Source organism: Mizuhopecten yessoensis, unplaced genomic scaffold, assembly GCF_002113885.1.
Source record: "Mizuhopecten yessoensis strain PY_sf001 unplaced genomic scaffold, ASM211388v2 scaffold9503, whole genome shotgun sequence".
NCBI lineage: Eukaryota > Metazoa > Mollusca > Bivalvia > Pectinida > Pectinidae > Mizuhopecten > Mizuhopecten yessoensis.
This window is the reverse complement of record NW_018408080.1, coordinates 365,244-388,454: the sequence shown is the minus strand read 5'-3', so window position 1 is coordinate 388,454 and position 23,211 is coordinate 365,244. Positions and strand designations below refer to the sequence as shown.

At 36.3% G+C, this 23,211-nt stretch overlaps 2 protein-coding genes across 2 annotated transcripts; one reads left to right on the top strand and one right to left on the bottom strand.

Annotated features, from left to right (window-relative positions):
- Positions 1-1,670: 1,670 nt before the first annotated feature.
- LOC110458230 (interleukin 17-like protein) lies at positions 1,671-7,067 on the top strand. The gene is made up of 3 exons (XM_021509843.1): positions 1,671-1,748; positions 3,613-3,770; positions 6,481-7,067. Exons 1-3 carry the CDS (start codon positions 1,713-1,715, stop codon positions 6,851-6,853), a joined length of 567 nt encoding a protein of 188 aa, XP_021365518.1. The 5' UTR covers positions 1,671-1,712; the 3' UTR covers positions 6,854-7,067.
- A 3,705-nt stretch (positions 7,068-10,772) lies between these two features.
- On the bottom strand, positions 10,773-21,817 carry LOC110458226. Its single transcript, XM_021509840.1, has 5 exons — positions 21,709-21,817; positions 18,743-18,833; positions 12,232-12,455; positions 11,756-11,837; positions 10,773-11,050 (listed from the first exon to the last, which is right to left on the bottom strand). Exons 2-4 carry the CDS (start codon positions 18,824-18,826, stop codon positions 11,756-11,758), a joined length of 390 nt encoding a protein of 129 aa, XP_021365515.1. The 5' UTR covers positions 18,827-18,833; positions 21,709-21,817; the 3' UTR covers positions 10,773-11,050.
- Between the last annotated feature and the right edge of the window lie 1,394 nt (positions 21,818-23,211).

The window sequence follows — 23,211 nt, the reverse complement described above, 5'->3', positions numbered from 1 at the left end:
CTGAAATGCTAGTAGCATTTAATGCATATATATAACCTTTATATTTTGACGTATGAGATTGGAATTTAAGACTTACTTTATTGTCAACATATGATATCGTCCATTTATACATATATTCACCTAAATAAAATATATCTGACTGTAGAACAATGATTGAGGATTGCATTTAAAAAAAAACAAAAACAACATCAATACAATGCGTAAGTAAAATAAAGACACGTTAATCCGAGCAAAAAAAGGACACATTACCCAATGAAAAATGAATAAACCTTGGAGAATACAAAAGAAATCGGCGAAAAAAGAACGTTATCACAGTCCCATCTTAACAAATATACCCTATCAACGTCGAACTTACAATTAAAAATCACTCCATGCATATTTGTCACTACAATGAAACTTTTTTTCCCTGTCACACCCTACCAAAAATAATTGTCATAATGGTCTTACTCTCACAAACAATTAGTTTCCAAAATTGAGATGTTTTACTCACCTGGTCCTCTGTTTCATCAATAGTTTAGGCAGTTAGGGTTTCCAACTTTTTCGCCGCTAGCATCATATTGATGAGTCCTAGAAGGAACACCTTTTATGCCGTGTAACTCCTTTCCGACATATTTTATCTAATTACCCAATTTTAAAGATGTATTATGTGCGTGTTACGTTTATTTCTCATAAAATTCACCACCATAAGTATTCATTTGCATTGTCCTACCGTCATAAAAATTCAATATCACAGGCATCCGAAGAATCATCGTCACATAATTTAAAAAAAATACAATAACCATCAACGCCACGCTATTATAACAAAATACTACATTGTTTCAAAGAAAATAATCATAAAATCACTTTCATACAATCATTACATACGCTATGTTTTTTCACATTGCTATAAAAAGTAACCCTAATTATAAGGACATCCTTTAAAAATACAATAATTTTGCCATGTTATTATAAAATAAACAATAATTGCCACGTTATACAAACAACGTTATCCTGTTATTCAACAATAGGCATATGTATTTGAAACTGTTACAAGAGCAAATATTACGAAATTTGTGTATTATATTTTTCTCATTCACATAAATATTCGTCGTTTTGCTATTAATGTTACTTGGTTATCGTCTTTTTATATATTAAATGACACGTCAAATTACTAAATTACATATTTATAAAACATTCTATAAAAAAATATATATATATTGTCAATATTTTATGGAATCGCAAATCGCAATTAATTATATATGTATGGAAACACAGTGACTTTAAATCAGTTGGGTGTTCAACATTGTTTGATTTCTAAAGAAAATGATCTCAGTAGTTTTTTCTCTATGTAAACGACCTCAAACATCTTACATAAAATGTTTAAGAATGTTCTTCTTTGTTTTGATACAGTGTTCGCTGTTTGTCGCTTGTTTGGTAGTTTTTCCCTGCTTCCGACCAACCCATGCCCCGATTTCTGGATAAACCTTGCTAGATCAAGGAACTTAAATCATTATATCGCCAATGTACTCGTTTTACATAATGAAAATTCATGTATGTACACTTCCTCTATGAACAGGATAGAGCATTCAGGAGGAAAGTCCAAGAACCGGTCCAAGATGGAAATCCATCGCTTGTCAGTATAAATTCACTCAAAAATAAGCAAAACCATATTTCAGACAACTGTGACATCGGTTAAAAGTCTACAGATAATAATAAGTAATAATACTTTAAGAATGATTCGTCTCGCCAGCCTGCTGCTCTCTCTACAGGTAATATGCATCAGTGTATAAACAGATGTATAATGAGTCTTAATCATGGGTGAATGTGCATAACATGTCGTAATATTCATTATGAAGTAGTAGTCACCCATATCGACGGGAGATGAGACAGTGCTGCTTCTTCCGTTGGTTTATTAGCTGTAAAGTTTCTTCATTTTAGAGAAAAAAAATCCATTCTGTACAGAGGAACGTTTGAAATATATTATAATAGCATATAACTTTCTGTACATTTGTGAAGTTAGTAGTCGGCTATTTGCATTATTATTTGAAAGAACAGTTTTTCAGTAAAGGAATCTGGTTGTAAAAATATTCATTTAGACTTGATAGCGACATATACGTTTTCAGCGCATTGCATTAATGTTTGAACGTTTGTAGATACAAACGAATGTTAGACATTTATGTTAATAATATATACTAAAATCACTTCATTTTCGTAAATTAAATAATTTTGTTATTAGGCATTTACTGGCTAGCTATTCGCAGGTTTTTGAATTAGCGAAAGAACTTTATCATTTGTTTTTATTTCTGTTTATTCTGTGATCTTATATTCTCCACTGGGAACTCACTTTCCATTCACTTTCTAACAGATTGAAAAGTAAACTCTATTTGTGTTTTTGTTTAAAAAAAAAAACCATCAGCCGGGTAAACTTTTTTTACGATCGAGATGTCAGGATGTTAGATCTAAGTAAAGAACAAATACAAATATAAAGGACGGTGGCAAAATGTTCGAGTTATCCGAGGTCAAGATAAGCAAGTCTATCGGTATCTACTAACAAATACATTGTAGTAGATCTGTTTTGTTAATGTTAGACAATGATCACCGTCACCACGCGTTGACACATTTGATACATGTTTCAGCGATAAATATTCTTTCGGGTCATTTCAGAGGCCAAAATAGTAATAGATACGGGAGGAAGGCTTGTATCATTTCTGTTTATCGTCAGGTGTCATTCATAAAATCATTGTGGATCATCATCTGCTCAGAAGCAAGTAAGCGTGACCACGGTTACTTGAGCTGTTTATTTGTGTCACTGAATTTTAAAGAGAGGATAATTGCTGTAATGCTACGCCTGTCTTTTGTAATGGCGTCACGTTACTACGGGGGTGATGTAAATAAACATTTAGATACAGATCTCAAATAACATGTAAAAAGTTTGATAGCTGTGTAACGAAATTATAACTGTAATTAACCCATTCATCCCTATGTAACTTTAGTAGAATCGGCCATGCATTGTTCTGGATGAGTCCATTTTGGTATATGGTGTTAAAGGGGTTAAACATACCGCAAAAACAATGATCTATTTATACATTTTGCTTCATGATAACAGCAATAAACATCCATAGGCGGTATAAAATGTTTTAAGATTTACAACAACAAAAACAATTACCTTGTCGTGAGAGGCATAATTAATCCACAAACGGCACAACGAATTATTCTCTTTAATCTCACAGATTGACAAAGATATAGCGGACATTTATTGCGTTCATCAACGACAAAAGTACACTCTGTTGACATAACAAACAAACTAAAAGATAATATCGAAAGGCAATCCAGTACATGTTGATGTAAAAAATGTAATAAACTGAAAAGTCGTGACTTCATACACTTTTTGTAAGTAAAGTAAAATGTAACAGGAAATGAAAAATTACATTTTTTTTTATTTTTGCGGTTATTTGATTAAAGATAATTGATGAATTCAAAGTATTTGAATATTGAATAAATAACATCGTGATTCACTTTTATAAGAAAAAAACAGAAATGTTCTTCAAGAGTTTAAAATCCCATGTATAAATCAAACACTATCACAATATACGTGAATTTTATAGATAAAATCAAACGTATGCTTCCTTCCAGGCGATATTGATCCTGTTAAATGGCCAGTTGACCAGAGCCACATGGTGCCGTAACCCGGGTGTTAGCCAAATGAACAACCTTACCCGAACCCTTCTACAAGGAAGTAATCTCTGGCTATCATATCAAGCGGCGGATATGGATACGAGCGATATTTACACGTAAGTACACACCTAATAAAGATATATCATTTATCTTAACATTAAAAACACGATAGGGAATCTAAATTTCATACATCAATTCTATTAACAAAAAAATCAAGCTCAATTTCTATGCGAGGATGATTGGCATGCGTACATTCCTTTTGTCAAGAACACAATTGGGTAGCTGTGTGTCCTACGTCACTTCCGGAATAACATTAGAAGCCAATCAGGTGTCGAAGCTTTTCACGTGATTGCAGATGTTATAATTGTTTAGGCGTCACCCATGTTTCTCTGATATTACTGACACCGATAATCTTATTTGATAACCCTGATGATTTACATTATTTAGGTTTCAATTTTAAATATCTGACAAAGCCATGAATTGCTCCATAAACATCCACATCCAGTACTGTTTGTTACGAGGAAGACTGTCGATTGGCCAGATGGACGTGTTCCTTCCTTGTTGGGTTTTTATTTGAAGTTATTTTTCATGAGCCAAAGGGATATTATATCTTCTCATTTGGTCTAGAAGTCATGTGGTCCAGGCAAACGCTTGTATGCTACCGTGTTTTTTTCGTTAGGGTTCCCTTCTTTCGGTGTCCCCTAAGATCTTGCTTCGATTAGAAATTCGTATTTGGACGTTATTTATTACTTAAATCCTGTTTAAGTGAAAGACCCATTATTGATGAATATTTGCATGCTAATAAATGCCAAGTCTCTTTTTAACAAAAACTTATTTTGCGAACTTTCGAAAACGACGATTTCCTTTGTCAAGCAAGGTATTTTTCATACCGAACTGGTGAATCTCGTTCCAAATCGGCATCTGTTTTAATATAATTAATACAGTATCAATGCAAAAACAACACAAAGACCTCATAATAATAATGATGAACAGTTTGAGTAAAGAGAAGTGACGATGCCTCATATTCAAAGAGTGACACTCAGTGGAACAAACATGCTTGGTAGGGTGTTTAGTAGGATTTAATTGAATGTGAGAATCCTTAACCTAAATATGATATTGCTCTGATAAACTTATGAAACATTTTACAGTGAACGTGCGCGGACTTAATCATCCAATAATAAGGCCAAAACGATAAGAACAGAAGTATCTCTGTGTTGTACAAATATATTAAAAAAACTCTTCTGTCGGAATAGGAATTTGAAACACATCAAAGCGCAAAACGATATCTTCCTAATATCATACTGAACGCTTGTTTTATATCCATTCTTTAAATTTTAGAAAGAATAATAGGAAAACCTTTTTTTGCAATTGATTATTTTTTCAGCGGTTTAGAGTCGAATCACCGGTCATTTACACTCTTTGCTTGACAAAGGAAACAGATGTTTTCGAAAGCTCGCAAAATAAGTTTTCAATTGCTGTTTGTGTTCAAAATAAACTTAGCCTTTATTAATCATACTTACATGATGAATCTTATTGCGAATTAATTATTTTCTTCTACAAAGAGGCCTTTATTGAAAATAAGCAAACTTCAATTAGGCAATGCATGAGTCTAGAGTAATAATAATAATAATAGCATACAACATTTGATATAGCGCCCTATCTAGCTAACATAAGCCACTATAAAGCGCTTCACAGTACATAGATATACAATTAACACAAGTAGGATATACAATTTTTGAGGAATTCGCAGGAGCTGCCTTATCAGGCGCTAACTACTAGTCCTATGTCACCTGGCTAATATCTCCCTATATGTGTGTATGCCTGCGTGTGTGATGGAGATGTATTGTTGTTTGTTCATGTTAAATAGGAACTGAACCAAATCAACACTGAAAAGTCATTAAGTGTCGATTTGCAAATAGTTTGAGGAAAAAGAAATAAAACTACAGTATGTACTATAAAATACATAAACAAAGTGTAAATCTGTAGAAACGTCAGCACGTAATATTTGGACCAAACTTTTTTCCAATATTTCAAAATCTTAAAAATTCAAATTGGATACGATTCGCCTACCTTTTAAAAAGAAGAGTAACAGAAATTTTGTTTAATATTATCATAAGATATATGAAGGAAGGAAGCGCTTATTTAAATATTCTGTTTGCAAATGTAAATGGGCCATATAAGAAAATATGTTCTTCAGCAAATGACCATTTCGTCCATTAAGACTCAACAGAAGTATTAAAGGTCAAAAGAATCAGATCCATGTTTTAAATATTTCGAATCATTTCTAGAATACAGCGACAAGGAGTAGGAGCCAATAAATCAGTTCTGTGTCCATATTTATGAAACCATTCTCATGCTCAAACTCAGATTGTGTGCTTATGCACAATATCTTATTCCGTGATAAGTAAATAAAAATATCTTATTTTGTCAACGATTTGGGAATATTATGGACAGAATATTTTTTTCAAATATTTGTACTTGACCTTTTTACCGTATTATGTGATTGAGCTGAGTTACAAGAAAGTTGGCTTGAGCACAGAATTCATGCTTGAGCATGAGAACGGTTTCATGAATACGGGCCCTGATTTCTGTTAGTGTTAGTTATGCTTTCTCGCTGGAAAAATTATCAGTCCCAGCTTTGCTGAATTGTGATTTTGATATTGTTATATATATGATACCTTTAACTTGCTAAGAAATTCTTACCGTAATGTTGTATTTGCATAATCATCTCACAAAATAATACTGCATACGGCACATGAAAACAAAACAACTGCAATATATACCACTTGTATTGTATTATAAGACTGTATATTCATTATTACACAGGATATTACTGCAGGGTGATACCAGTTGTCCAGTCCCAACTGACCAAGACGATTCGGAAGATCCATCAACGTGCCCCTCTTATCTCGTGAAAGAAGTGGACCCAACGAGAATCCCGTCTTCCATTGTGCACGCGCGCTGTCGATGTGAGAATTGTCAAATCTCGGGACTGCGGAGTAGGCGCAGACAACAGTACGCATGCGAGCCAGTGTACCGCTTCCTTCCGGTCCTCAAGAGACAAAGCACGTGCATCGATGGAGAGTATCAATACGCCTTAGTTCATCAGAGAGTGGCCGTGTCGTGTCACTGTGTGAGGAGTAGAAATAATCGCGCCAAATTGTCGACCAGTTTTAAATCTCCTGAAAACTTTATGTAGGGATTTCAGTATGCATTGCGCAATGTCAAATGTTTGGTGTGGTGGTAATAAATTGTCCTTTGTTTTAAAATCAGTGTTGTGTGGTAAATAACTTCAGTAAGAAAAAAAAGCATGTTCCCTTAACAAACAGTATTATAATGTTTATTTCATATTATTATTTACCATCTTTTATTTAATTAATACGTCTACACTGACATTCAGTCAATAATCATTGATCCCGCAAACTGTAGTTATTATCTCATAAGGTGACCACAGAACGTGACACTTTTCAATGGAGTGGAAAACAATACATGTGGAAGAGATTTCAGTAAAGTTCAGTAAAAAGAGGTAAATAGAGCTATAGAGGACGAATAGTGAATACTTTCCCGGCGGCCCAGTACGTATGTGTATATATGAAACACGGCTTACGTCTTCCATTGATATGATGAAGAGAGACCACCTGAACCGACACTTATTGACCCGTATAGATAATAACATGAATAATAGCAGGTGTTTGTTTAGTAAAACTGCTTATCTATAATCGAAAAATTAGAATAAGCATAAAGGTTGTTTCCAAACAGCAATTGTTAAATAAATTGTTAACCTTCTCACGTCTCCGTTTTTTGACAGATGATATTATTTCAAATCACTTTCCTGGTGACAATATGACCATATCGCATGCATGTAGGATATAAGTTTCAAAGGTTGGGCAGAATTATGGACATATACCGAGACATGTGACGTCATGCCTATGAAAGATGAATATAATCTATAACCCCTTGTGTGAAGTAAACAGATAAATATCAACCAGAGGGTTAGGTTTTGGAAGTTGAGGTTTTACAAGATGCTTAACTTCAAAAATCTTATCCCGAAGCTTAATTTATCTCTGTTGGCATCACATAGTAGAAATGGAATGTTTCAAAGTTTCATACCGTAAAAATAAAGTGATATGGTGAATCCATTACATCGTGCCATCATCCAAAGCGCAGTAAAAGTGTGACAAATTTGATGACGTTACCCTGGTTACTCTGCATAATGTGATGACGCGATGATGACGTTTTAAGAATGATAGCGAGCGTAAGTTACCTTTTCCCTAGATAGATTAAGACAGTTGTATCTCTTCCCTAGCAAGATACGGAAATGCAGCCATGCAGTGAGGGAGAAAAATGTATCGTACATGGCTTTCCATGATAGGAAAATTCCATTTTACATGGCCGACTATGTAAGAAAGTAATACACATGCTGAGTTAAGTTAGTGTTTTAATGCACGTCAAGAGCGTGACCAGAAAAATAGTGAGGAGATTGAAATATCAACAAATCAGTTTGTAATTTAAAACTATTTAAAAAGTATCTATGGTGTATAGCAAGCTTTAAGTGAGTGTAAAGAATCATGAAAACATTGATTTGATTACAACTGATATATTAGGATACCGTAGCGAGCAACCCCAGACACACCCATCCAACAGCTAGGCTTCCATGGTAACCCATATTTTCTCAATTTATGCTTAATATGTATGCTAACGAGTTAGCTTTAAATTAGGTGGGGAAATTGATTAAAATTCTACGGGGTTTTTTCCTGTCTGTATCTGTGACATACAAACCTATATAATGTAACTAGCTAGGACATATATCAGTCTTAACAACCGGGATTTACGACTGAACTCCGTCTCGTTTTAGTCTCAATTTACATTCCATGAAATGGTTTATACTAGTAAATCATTGTCTTATATATAAGCGTGTTACATGGCTACAGAGATGAATGAGAGATTTGTTTTATATCTCATGTAAAGGTTAATTTCTCGTTTTCAATTCTGACGTGTTACAAACACAATTATATATTAATTAGCATTCCTCAGAATGGTTTATAGATCAATTTTAGCTATATCTGTGTGTTTGTGTTATATGCCTACAGAGGTCGGTGAGAAAAAATCCAGATTGTATACAAAGGTATTTTTTTCTTTCACATTGATGTTTTACAAACAGAACCAAACATGTTCTGTTCTTTCATTAGGTTCTGGATGTTCGTGACACTCAACAATGGATAGAAAATGAAATAGAATCACTAACATACAAAATAACTAATGATCTACCAAAACATCCTAAACATCAGGATACAACAACAAGGACTGAGGGGACATCACAAACATCAGGTCACAACAACAAGGACTGAGGAGACATCACAAACATCAGGACACAACAACAAGGACTGAGGGGACATCACAAACAGCAGGTCACAACAACAAGGACTGAGGAGACATCCGAAACATCAGGATACAACAATTGGGACTGAGGAGAGATCACAAACACTAGTATACAACAACAAGAACTGAGGAGACAAAAAAACATCAGGACACAACAACAAGGACTGAGGGGACATCACAAACATCAGGCCACAACAACAAGGACTGAGGAAACATCACAAACATCATGATAAAACAACAGGGACTGAGGAGACATCACAAACATCAGGACACAACAACAAGGACTGAGGGGTCATCACAAACATCAGGCCACAACAACAATGACTGAGGAAACATCACAAACATCATGATAAAACAACAGGGACTGAGGAGACATCCGAAACATCAGGATACAACAATTGGGACTGAAGAGAGATCACAAACACCAGTATACAACAACAAGAACTGAGGAAACATAAAAACATCAGGACACAACAACAAGGACTGAGGGGACATCACAAACATCAGGCCACAACAACAATGACTGAGGAAACATCACAAACATCATGATCAAACAACAAGGACTGATGAAACATCACAAACATCATGATAAAACAACAGGGACTGAGGAGACATCACAAACATCAGGTCACAACAACAAAGACTGAGGAGACATCACAAACATCAGGTCACAACAACAAGGACTGAGGAGACATCCGAAACATCAGGATACAACAATAGGGACTGAGGAGAGATCACAAACATCAGTATACAACAACAAGAACTGAGGAGACATAGAAACATCAGGACATTACAACAAGGACTGAGGGTACATCACAGCCATCAGGTCACAACAACAATGACTGAGGAAACATCACAAACAACATGATAAAACAACAAGGACTGATGAAACATCACAAACATCATGATAAAACAACAGGGACTGAGGAGACATCACAAACATCAGGCTACAACAACAGAGACTGAGGAGACATCACAAACATCAGGATACAACAAGGACTGCACAGACATCACAAACATCAGTATACAACAACAAGTACTGAGGAGACATAAAAACATCAGGCTACAACAGCAAGGACTGAGGAGACATCAGAAACATCAGTCTACAACAACAAGGACTGAGGAGACATCAGACACATCAGGCTACAACAACAGGGACTGAGGAGACATCACAAACATCAGGCTACAACAACAATGGCTGATGAGACATCAGACACATCAGACTACAACAACAATGGCTGAGGAGACATCAGACACATCAGGCTACAATAACAAGGACTGAGGAGACATCACAAACATCAGGATACAACAGCAAGGACTGAGGAGACATCACAAACATCAGGATACAACAAAAAGGACTGAGGAGACATCAGACACATCAGGCTACAACAACAGGGACTGAGGAGACATCACAAACATCAGGATACACAAACAAAAACTGAACAGATATCACAAACATCAGGATACAACAACAAGGACTTGGGAGATATCGCAAACATCATGACCTAACAACAAAGATAGAGGAGAGATCAGAAACACAAGGACACAACAATAGCGACTGAGGAGACATCACAAACATCAGGCTACAACAGGAACAAAGGAGGCACCAAAGCAAAGGCAAAAGACAACAACAGGAGCCGATGAGACACCAACACAAAAGTGCAATGATAACAAAAGTACAATGATAACAAAAGTACAATGATAACAAAAGTACAATGATAACAAAAGTCATGCGCCACTAAAAAATATTTTTATTTATTGATACACAATATTAATACTTAGAAATTAACAACAAATGTCACAAAGTATTGAAATGAGTTTTCTTTATTGTTGGTGTTAGTCGTTATTAAATTTAATTTGATTTTAATCACGTGCACGTTCTCATATAAAAGAAGGGATTTTTTTTTCAAATAACTTCAAGCACAATACATGTAATAAGTAATTATAAATCTTCATTATGATATTCTGATGACTTTATCGTCAAGCTGATAGGAGCATCGTCTACGGAACCAGTGATCTGAAAAGACATACACAAATACATTGTAATTAACGTAGCTAATAAATTAATATATAAACGTCACGTTAACTAGTGTGATACATACCAATAGTGGACCATCAAAGTGTGTATGATGTGTGATCAGTAAAATAAGACTTAACTTGTATGTAATCAGTATAATAAGACTTAACTTATATGTCATCGGTATAATAAGACTTAACTTGTATGTAATCGGTATAATAAGACTTAACTTGTATATGATCAGTAAAATAAGACTTAACTTGTATGTGATCAGTAAAATAAGACTTAATTTCTATATAATCAATAAATAAGACATAGCTTGTATGTAATCAGTAAATATGACATAACTTGTATGTGATCAATAAAATAAGACTTAACTTGTATATGATCAGTAAAGTAAGACATTACTTGTACGTGATCAGTAAAATAAGACTTAACTTGTATGTGATCAGTAAAATAATACTTAACTTGTATGTGATCAGTAAAAATATGACATAGCTTGTATGTGATCAGTAAGATAAGACTTAACTTGTATGTGATCAGTAAAATAAGACTTAACTTGTATGTGATCATACCGGAGGTGACACCGGGTGACCCGGAAGGAAACCCGTTCTATGTACCAAATATTGCTCCCGCCATAACGTTTCCGGTTAATTAAAGAAAATAGGAAGTACGTATAATCATGGAGGTATAAGTTTGGCTCACCTACGACAGGTCAACAGCAGGTACGGACTCTCCTTCCTCTGTGTCAGGGCTATTGCCAAGGTCAAGGTCAAGACCAGAATCACTGGCAACACGAAACATCATGGTTATATGTGCAATGTTTAAATACGAGCTTTTAATAGAAATAATACTGTAATCCCCAATATATTCGTCAGGAAAATCTACTTTAGGTTTCAAAAGAATTTTCAGAGCGTTACAGTTTGATCATGTATGGGTTAATATCTTCTTCGGTGGCATATGTCTACCATCGACTTTATAATCACGGAAAATGTAAAAATATGTCGACATAATTTAAACGTTATTGCAACTTATTCACAGGGTATGTCGACATCTTTTAAAAATTATAACGACATACGTAACTCGTAAGTCGAAAGTCGATGGCAGAACTATATCACCATAACATTCCGTATCTTTAATAGTTAGAATATATAGAAAATCAGTTCTATCAGGTAACTTACTCGGCAAGGTTCTGTAAGTGATCTCGCACTGTGTCCAAGTGATCCTCCATCTTGTCCCCTAGGCGGTCCAGGTGGTCCCTGACGTTCTCGTGGTGTGTCCTCAGCTCCTCCCCAGTGCGCTGTATGTGTTCTCTGGCCGTTTGCAAATGTTGCTGTACAGCAGTGGCAGCATTATTGAGATGGTGACGTGCACTTTCCAAAATATTATCAAAAATTCCTCGCTTCTGTAAAAAGAAAATCGGTCGTGAGTTGGTTATATGTGCAAATACCTTGTCATTTTGAACTGATCTCCACTACATTAACTTATCCTGTGTTCGAACTTAACGGTAGGCCTATAGCTTATCCAGTGTTCTAACTTAACGGTAGACCCATAGCTTATTCAGTGTTCGAACTTAACGGTAGGCCTATAGCTTATTTAGTGCTCTAACTTAACGGTAGAGCCATATAGCGTATCCAGTGCTTTAACTTAACGGTAGACCCATAGCTTATCTAGTGTTCTAACTTAACGGTAGGCCTATAGCTTATCCAGTGTTCGAACTTAACGGTAGACCCAGAACTTATCCAGTGTTCTAACTTAACGGTAGACCTATAGCTTATCTCTATAGCTTATCTAGTGTTCTAACTTAACTGTATAACTAGAACTTATCAAGTGTTCTAACTTAACGGTAGGCCTATAACCTATAAATAGTGTTCGAACTTAACGGTAGACCCAGAGCTTATCCAGTGTTCGAACTTAACGGTAGACCCAGAACTTATCCAGTGTTCTAACTTAACGGTAGGCCTATAACCTATCTAGTGTTCGAACTTAACGGTAGAACCAGAGCTTATCTAGTGTTCTAACTTCTTAACGGTAGACCCATAGCTTATCCAGTGTTCGAACTTAACGGTAGACCCATAGCTTATCCAGTGTTCTCACTTAACGGTAGGCCTATAGCTTATCCAGTGTGCAAACTTATCGGTAGATCCATAGCTTTTCTAGTGTTCTAACTTAACGGTAGGCCTATTACTTATCTAGTGTTCTAACTTAACGGTAGACCTATAGCTTATCTAGTGTTCTAACTTAACGGTAGGAGTGTTCTAACTTAATGGTAGACCCATATAGCTTATCCAGTGCTCTAACTTAACGGTAGACCCATAGGTTATCCAGTGTTCGAACTTAACGGTAGACCCATAGCTTATCCCGTGTTCTCACTTAACGGTAGGCCTATAGCTTATCCAGTGTTCTAACCTAACGGTAGACCCATAGCTTATCCAGTGTTCTCACTTAACGCTTATCCAGTGCTCTAACTTAACGGTAGACCCATAGGTTATCCAGTGTTCGAACTTAACGGTAGACCCATAGCTTATCTAGTGTTCTAACTTCTTAACGGTAGACCCATAGCTTATCCAGTGTTCTCACTTAACGGTAGGCCTATAGCTTATCCAGAGTGCAAACTTATCGGTAGATCCATAGCTTTTCTAGTGTTCTAACTTAACGGTAGGCCTATTACTTAGCTAGTGTTCTAACTTAACGGTAGACCCAGAGCTTATCCAGTGTTCTAACTTAACGGTAGGCCTATAACCTATCTAGTGTTCGAACTTAACGGTAGGCCCATAGCTTATCCAGTGTTCTAACTTAACGGTAGGTGTTCGAACTTAACGGTAGGCTTATAGCTTATCTAGTGTTCTAACTTAACGGTAGGAGTGTTCTAACTTAATGGTAGACCCATATAGCTTATCCAGTGCTCTAACTTAACGGTAGACTCACAGATTATCTAGTGTTCGAATTTAACGGTAGGCTTATAGCTTATCTAGTGTTCGAACTTAACGGTAGGCTTATAGCTTATCTAGTGTTCTAACTTAACGGGAGACCTATAGCTTATCTAGTGTTCTAACTTAACGGGAGACCTATAGCTTATCTAGTGTTCTAACTCAACGGTAGACCTATAGCTTATCTAGTGTTCTAACTCAACGGTAGACCTATAGCTTATCTAGTGTTCTCACTTAACGGTAGACCTATAGCTTATCTAGTGTTCTAACTTAACGGTAGGCCTATTACTTATCTAGTGTTCTAACTAACGGTAGACCCAGAGCTTATCCAGTGTTCGAACTTAACGGTAGACCTATAGCTTATCAAGTGTTCGAACTTAACGGTAGGCCTATAGCGTATCTAGTGTTCGAACTTAACGGTAGGCCTATAGCTTATCCAGTGTTCTAACCTAACGGTAGACCCATAGCTTATTCAGTGTTCGAACTTAACGGTAGGCCTATAGCGTATCTAGTGTTCGAACTTAACGGTAGGCCTATAGCTTATCTAGTGTTCGAACTTAACGGTAGACCCATAGCTTATCCAGTGTTCTAACTTAACGGAGACCCATCGCTTATCCAGTGCTCTAACTTAACGGTAGACCCATAGCTTATCCAGTGTTCGAACTTAACGGTAGGCCTATAGCGTATCTAGTGTTCGAACTTAACGGTAGGCCTATAGCTTATCCAGTGTTCGAACTTAACGGTAGGCCTATAGCGTATCTAGTGTTCGAACTTAACGGTAGGCCTACAGCTTATCTAGTGTTCGAACTTAACGTTAGACCCATAGCTTATCCAGTGTTCTAACTTAACGGAGACCCATAGCTTATCCAGTGCTCTAACTTAACGGTAGACCCATAGCTTATCCAGTGTTCGAACTTAACGGTAGGCCTATAGCTTATCCAGGGTTCGAACTTAACGGTAGACCCATAGCTTATTCAGTGTTCGAACTTAACGGTAGGCCTATAGCGTATCCAGTGTTCGAACTTAACGGTAGGCCTATAGGGTATCCTGTGTTCGAACTTAACGGTAGGCCTATAGCTTATCTAGTGCTCTAACTTAACGGTAGAGCCATATAGCGTATCCAGTGCTCTAACTTAACGGTAGACCCATAGCTTATATAGTGTTCTAACTTAACGGTAGGCCTATAGCTTATCCAGTGTTCTAACTTAACGGTAGACCTATAGCTTATCTAGTGTTCTAACTTAACTGTATAACTAGAACTTATCCAGTGTTCTAACTTAACGGTAGGCCTATAACCTATAAATAGTGTTCGAACTTAACGGTAGACCCAGAGCTTATCTAGTGTTCTAACTTCTTAACGGTAGACCCATAGCTTATCCAGTGTTCTCACTTAACGGTAGGCCTATAGCTTATCCAGTGTGCAAACTTATCGGTAGATCCATAGCTTATCTAGTGTTCTACGGTAGGCCTATAGGGTATCCTGTGTTCGAACTTAAACTTAACGGTAGACCCAGAGCTTATCCAGTGTTCTAACTTAACGGTAGACCCATAGCTTATCCAGTTTTCGATCTTAACTGTAGGCCTATAGGGTATCCTGTGTTCGAACTTAACGGTAGGCCTATAGCTTATCTAGTGCTCTAACTTAACGGTAGAACCATATAGCGTATCCAGAGTTCTAACTTAATGGTAGACCCATATAGCTTATCCAGTGCTCTGACTTAACGGTAGACTCACAGCTTATCTAGTGTTCGAACTTAACGGTAGCCCCATAGCTTATCCAGTGTTCTAACTTAACGGTTGACCTATTGCTTATCCATTGTTCGAACTTAACGGTAGGCCTATAGGGTATCCAGTGTTCGAACTTAACGGTAGGTCTATAGCTTTTCCAGTGTTCGAAGTTAACGGTAGACCCATAGCATATCTAGTGTTCTAACTTAACTGTATAACTAGAACTTATCCAATATTCTAACTTAACGATAGGCCTATAACCTATCTAGGTTTCGAACTTAACGGTAGACCCAGAGCTTATCTAGTGTTCTAACTTCTTAACGGTAGACCCAGAGCTTATCCAGTGTTCTAACTTAACGGTAGACTCAGAACTTATCCAGTGCTCTAACTTAACGGTAGGCCTATAACCTATCTAGTGTTCGAACTTAACGGTAGACCCATAGCTTATCTAGTGTTCTAACTTCTTAACGGTAGACCCATCGCTTATCCAGTGTTCGAACTTAACGGTAGACCCATAGCTTAACCAGTCTTCTAACTTAACGGTAGACCTATAGCTTATCCAGTGTTCGAAATTAACGGTAGACCTATAGCTTATCAAGTGTTCGAACTTAACGGTAGACCTATAGCTTATCAAGTGTTCGAACTTAACGGTAGGCCTATAGCTTATCCAGTGTTTTAACTTAACGGTAGACCCATAGCTTATCTAGTGTTCTAACTTAACGGTAGGCCTAATACTTATCCAGTGTTCGAACTTAACGGTAGACCCAGAGCTTATCCAGTTTCTAACTTAACGGTAGACCCATAGCTTATCCAGTGCTCTAACTTAACGGTAGACCCATAGCTTATCCAGTGTTCTAACTTAACGGTAGACCCACAGCATATCTAGTGTTCAAACTTAATGGTAGGCCTATAACCTATCTAGTGTTCGAACTTAACGGTAGGCCTATTACTTATCCAGTGTTCGAACTTAACGGTAGACCCATAGCTTATTCAGTGTTTGAACTTAACGGTAGGTCTATAGCTGATCTAGTGCTCTAACTTAACGGTAGAACCATATAGCGTATCCAGTGTTCTAACTTAACGGTAGACCCATATAGCTTATCCAGTGTTCTAACTTAACGGTAGGCCTATATCTTATCCAGTGTTCGAACTTAACGGTAGAGCCAGAACGTATCCAGTGTTTGAACTTAACGGTAGACTCAAAGCTTATCTAGTGTTCGAACTTAACGGTAGGCTTATAGCTTATCTAGTGTTCTAACTTCTTAACGGTAGCCCCAGAGCTTATCCAGTGTTCTAACTTAACGGTAGACCTATAGCTTATCCATTGTTCGAACTTAACGGTAGGCCTATAGCGTATCCAGTGTTCGAACTTAACGGTAGGCCTATAGCTTATCTAGGGTTCTAACTTAACGGTAGGCCTATTACTTATCTAGTGTTCTAACTTAACGGTAGGCCTATAGCGTATCCAGTGTTCTAACTTAACGGTAGACCCATAGTTTATCCAGTGTTCTAACTGAACGGTGACCCATATAGCTTATCTAGTGTTCGAACTTAACGGTGACCCATATAGCTTATCTTGTGTTCGAACTTAACGGTAGGCCTATAGCTTATCCAGTGTTCGAACTTTACCGTAGACCCATAGCTTATTTAGTGTTTTAAGTGACCGCGAGATTCTTTTAATGTACATCAAAGGATCGAACTAATCGTCTTGTCTCAACACGGTGGCACACATTCAGCCTTCAATTGTGTTATGACATAGTCAAGGGGTGCAGCGAGTTTAAATGAGCGTAACCAATGGGTTATCCAGGTAAAGAATTGATAAGCTTCGAAGTCGGGCGTCTCTCCTTTGTAATCTTCAAAGGATATGTATCAGCCTAGCGATTGGTCAGTTGTTGTTTTTTTTACTTGAGACCAATCCAATAGCTAGCCACATGCCTCGCAAACATGAAAAATTCAAAACTTGTATCGTAAATCTTATATTTGGGAAACTTATGACAGATCCTCTCTTTATAGTAAGACACATGCTGTGATGGTCTTAAGACACACGAGTTACTTCCCTTCTTGTGACTAAATATATTTCTACTCATAACGCGTTTAGCATCGCAAATCAAAAGTACACCAATTGAAATATTGTTTACGTAATATGAGTTATTCATAAATAGATGTATTTACTGATTTATTATTCTGCTCATTGCTCCCCTCGTCCATCCATTAACTGGTAAATTATTCACCTGAACGACAATGATTAATTCACATGATGATTGATCGATCGATGATTCTTTCTTTTTATCAAAATGTGCATCAATTCGTCAATCTAAGTATCAAGGACACTACTAATTCAGCCAGTTAAATTAGTCAATATTTCGTTTCGTTTTATTTTATTTACCAGAAACAGTTGTAATGCACATCTTGGCATTGGTACAGGCAGCCTCGATATACAAGGGTTACGCCCACTTCCGCTAAGCTTAACCCCTGGATATCGAGGATGCGATACTCCAGGGGTCACACTAACTTTAGCTCCCTGCACCCCTGGAATGTGTCATCGCAAAATGAAGGTACTCATGTAAACAAAACCCTGACCAATCACAAGGCTGATACATGTCCTTTAAAGGTGAGAGAGGAGCGACACCCGACTTCAAAGCCAGCCAATTTTACCGTTACGCAACCGACAGATTCCTTTGAGGAACCTAAAAGGATCAAACTTGTCGTACCGTCTCGTCCACAATGCACTGCACACTGAGCCTTCAATGTTGCATGATATGAACACAAATTACAATGACATATTCCAGAGATGCAGGTGCAGTAAGTGAGCGTAACCGCTTGTGTGTTGAGAATGGTGTCAGGGGTGCAGAGAGCGAAAGTGAGCGTAACCCCTGAGTGTCGAGATTGACTCCAGGGTTGCGGAGATCGAAAGTGAGTGTAACCCCTGGAGTATTGAGATTGCGAGCGTAAAGTATCGAGTATGAGTTCTTGACAGCGTTACAGGGGTCCTTAATTTATTTTTATAATTATCTGTACTAAGCGTAACACTTACGACGAGGGTGTGCTCCCGTACAGGGACAGCCTCGGCGAAAACCACAACCAGGGACACCAACAGTATCAGCTTCATGTTCACCATCTTGTTTCTGTTAAATAAATTAGATATATTAATTAATAACAATATTTAGACAAAGGAAAGATTCACATGGGTGTCCGTTAAAAAGACAAAGATAGCATAAGACTGAGCGTGACCTTGAAAATATTATAATTTTATATACATATTTTTTGTTACAAGAAGTAAGAAAATACCAAAGTGGCGGGAGAAATCATGACCCTTACCATCATAGTGAAAGAAACGATTAGGTTCCGGAAATTCTGATTTCTTCTCCAGTGTTTATGGCAGATGTTGTCGAAAAGCTAAAGACGGTTTAACTTTTCGAAACATCTAGCGTAATTCCCTTTTACTTTTTTCAATGTTCCCCGCGTGACATTTCTTAGTTCATATTTTGCCCTTGTTTAAATGATTTTAAGTTAAAATTAAGATTTTGTTGACACTTCGGTATTCTCAACCATGTTTTCATTTGACCTTCAATATTAATCAAGTTTAGAAGTCAAAAAGCATTTCCCTAGAAGTTGGGGGGAGTCAAAACACGTGATTCAAAGCTCATTTGGGGAGTCTTAAACATACTCTCAAGGGTCTATTGAAAGTCCTGTTCTTGTTGTTGTTCAGGGACGGATTCAGGAATATTGAAAAGGAGCGGTCTAAATTTCAAAAAATAAATAAATAAAGAAGCATGAAGAATTAGTTTGTTTTGAACACAAACAGGAATTGAAAACTAGTCTTTATAATTCATACCCAACTGATGTACATTATTCCGAATATAAAGAAGCAACAACAATGTGTATCCATTGTCACGATTAATAGTCAGGCAACCATTAATTCTATTATTTCGCCAGTATTTATTGGGACACAAACAAGAAAATAAGACTGGTCGTTGTTCCTTTTGCAATGTCAAGTTCTAGAGAAAAAAGTATCGCAATAAGTTAAATCGGGAACCGTCGGCATTTTCCGTTTCCCGTTTACGGAAAGTGCCGACGGTTCCCTTCCCGACTGACAAAGTTCAGAAATTTACAGAAATATCAAAGTCATTTAGAACTGAATCTAGTTCTTCAAATATTGGTCAGCTTAACGTGTGGTAGTCACGAATTTACAAAATTGTATTTAAGACAAAGAGTTGAATACATGTTTAACATGCACGCTCATTTAAATGGTATGTATCAAAAGTAGTTTTTTTCAAATTGAAAGATTTGAACTCGAACTTGAAGACGTCAACTTTGTGCTGTTAAACTAACCAGGCTTTTATCAGCCAAACCCTGGTGACAACATACATACTAAGTTCACCCAAGGTCATCTGCGTGGTTTACGTCTTAATTAAATTATACAGATTTCATTAAAATGATGAATATTTTTTTTATTAAATCATCTTGTTTAAACTGAACTGATTTTTAACTTGAAAGGGAAAATACATATTAACGAATACGATTTTATAAAACAACGAGTTGTTATTTCCAATATATAATAAGATTACATGTACATCAGATTTATTAGTCATTGCAGTTGCTTACGTGTCAGCTAATTGTAGGTAAACCTGTTATCGTACAAAGTCTAATGCTATTTATGATAACCGTATCTGAGGAAGTATGGTGTCAACAAGCACAGGGGCCTGCTAATTAGTTACAGATACTTTTGGACCTAAACTAAGGTTTTCAGAGTATTTTGATACATATACATTGTAACATCATTAGGGATAGCATTTTTACCGAAAGTTTATCTAAACCCCTAAAACGTGTAAAACTACTCTGAACACCTTAGTTTAGGTCCAAAAACAGCTGCAACGAATTATCAGGTCCCTGTGTCAACCAGTACAAGAAATGTGTTGATCTCGCAAGCTTTGCGAGTTCACATAACAAGGTGAAATATAAACAAAACAAACAAAAAATGAAGTCAACAACTTAATTAGTATCATAAATTACACTCGAGTTAAAGTTCTTTATTACTTTACAGCTCGACAGTATAAATAAACATAAACTTAAAATATAAATATAAAAGGCCCGGATTTTAACACGCGGAGGGTCTTAATGTGGAAGGAAACCGGAGTACCCGAAGCAATCCTGCGTAACCCATAGCTTGATCATCAGTATGCCGCCAATACAGTGCAAACTATAAACAGTGCAAACAAGACATGAATACAAACAGCATGATAGAAACACAAATTACAAAGACGGAATTACAACCAATGTGAGGGGATAAAATCACATCACTACACAGCATCAGATCTTATCTTATAAATATGTATTAAATACTTTCCGGGGTTCGGTATATCTTTCGTATTATATATTTTCTCATTTGACGACAACATTTCTGATAACTTTCACATACTTGGGCTTCGAATATTATAGTTTTGATGTAATTCTTGCTGAAGTCCGCGACATTTTAATACCAAACGAAATTCATCTTCTGATATATCTCCTAATTGACACAAAGTACACAACCTCCGACTATTATGATACAAATGGAAGCAGGCAGGTACTTAAATATTGATGATGTGATGACAGGAACTTTTTGTAATTTCCTTCAAACTTTGATTATAAACCACTTGAATATTTTTTTTTGCAATTCAAACAAATGTATAATCAGTGCCAACTTCAAACACACAAAACGTTACATAAAACATTTGATGAGTAAGAGATGAAGATTAAGTTTCCAACCCTCATCTGAATCATTTTAGTATAATTTATCTTGTGTTGTGAAAATAAATTATTGTTCAAATCAATAAATTGGAAATTTTTACTCTCAATCAATCTTAGCACTATTTAAAATAAACATGAATAACGATTATATTATGATACGTCATGAATATTCATAATATTGTGAAATTGAAATTCCATTTCATTGTACATGTCCTTATGCTAAATAAACAAAACTAATGTTAAAATCAAAATAGCTATATTCATCCTTACCTTCTCAATAAAAACGCTCCTTCTTTTCGTGTAGTCGTATGGGAAATGACAATCTATTGATTTGACTCACTTGTACCGACTCTGAACTCTGACCTCAACAGTCACACTGACCTTTGACCCAAGGGAAGCTGTGCTCATCCGATACAAACCTGAAATTGCTTACAACCCTCGCCCACTGATAAACAGACTCAGATATATAGTTGTATTGATGACGATGGTTTGGGATCAGGTTATCATGTTTATTGCTAATTGACCAAAAGTTAAGTTATCTTATTAGTGTAAATATTTTAACAGATCAAAGTATGATTATACAAATCTTATCAAAACAAATACAATGTCCATTCGTCCAAATCAGTTTTACGTATTCAAACCTCGAATGTTTAGTACACATCTTTAACTATCTATAAAATAATTTTCAAAAAGGTGATTTTATCAAGCTAACCAGAGTTACTAAACTGTTCGGCCTTGAATGACAAATCATATATTAAGCTTCAGAAACATACGAGCCGCGTTGTTCTTGCACATTGTACGATCACGCGCTAAGCCTCTGTAATCGCAATTAAGGGTTTTGTTCAAAGTCCGGAAAATAGGTTCAGCATACAAGTTATTAACCACCTTTATCAGACAAAACTATAAACTAAACCCACTTTTCTCTGTCAACAGGACTAAAGTACAGAATACGGGAAGTTTAAAATAGAGCAGATCACATACTAACAAACGTAAAATCTATAATCGTATTTAAAACACTGGTACTTAGAAAAATGTTTCTTTTTAATAGGACAACAAGGATATACTATATATAGACAAAGGCATGTTCAAAACACGTTTAGTACGAATTACCAATAATATTAGTTATACACAGGAACATAAGAATATGAATCAGCTAATCTCTCTAAAATAACTCAGAAAGGCTACTTTTTTTGGGGAAACATCTGGGCTCGTATTCATTAACCAGTTCTCAAGTGAAGCTTCTGTGCTCAAGTCAAGTTCCTACTTCCGGCGACAAAATAGGTAAAGTTTACATTTTTCAGCGACGTAGAAAGATTTTGGAGAGACTTAAAGCCGAATTTACCGTTTTCATTTTAAATCCTGGACTTTTTGACTGTGTCATGTGATTTTTATCAAGTTACAATGTTCAAGAAAGTGGTTTGGAGTACAGAATTGATGCTTGAGCGTGAAAACAGTTTCATGAATACAGACCCTGAATGGCAAGAGCCGAGAGTCCATTGCTATATTTTAGTTTGTCTTATGTGTCAATTCGTAATTAAATGTAGACATTCTGAATTTGAAGGTTTTTTTATTTGAAACGTTACGTCATTCCATTATCAGATTCGGACACCCACAGGTACTAGGGTATTCCTTATCAGAATGAGTGAAGAAAACGGTATCCGAAGTCATCCAACATACTATAAAATCATTTATTTTCGCGGGGTTAAAATTTCGTGGTTTTCATATACTAGCCTGTTTCAAGGACATTATATTTTGCTGATTTCTGATTTTCCC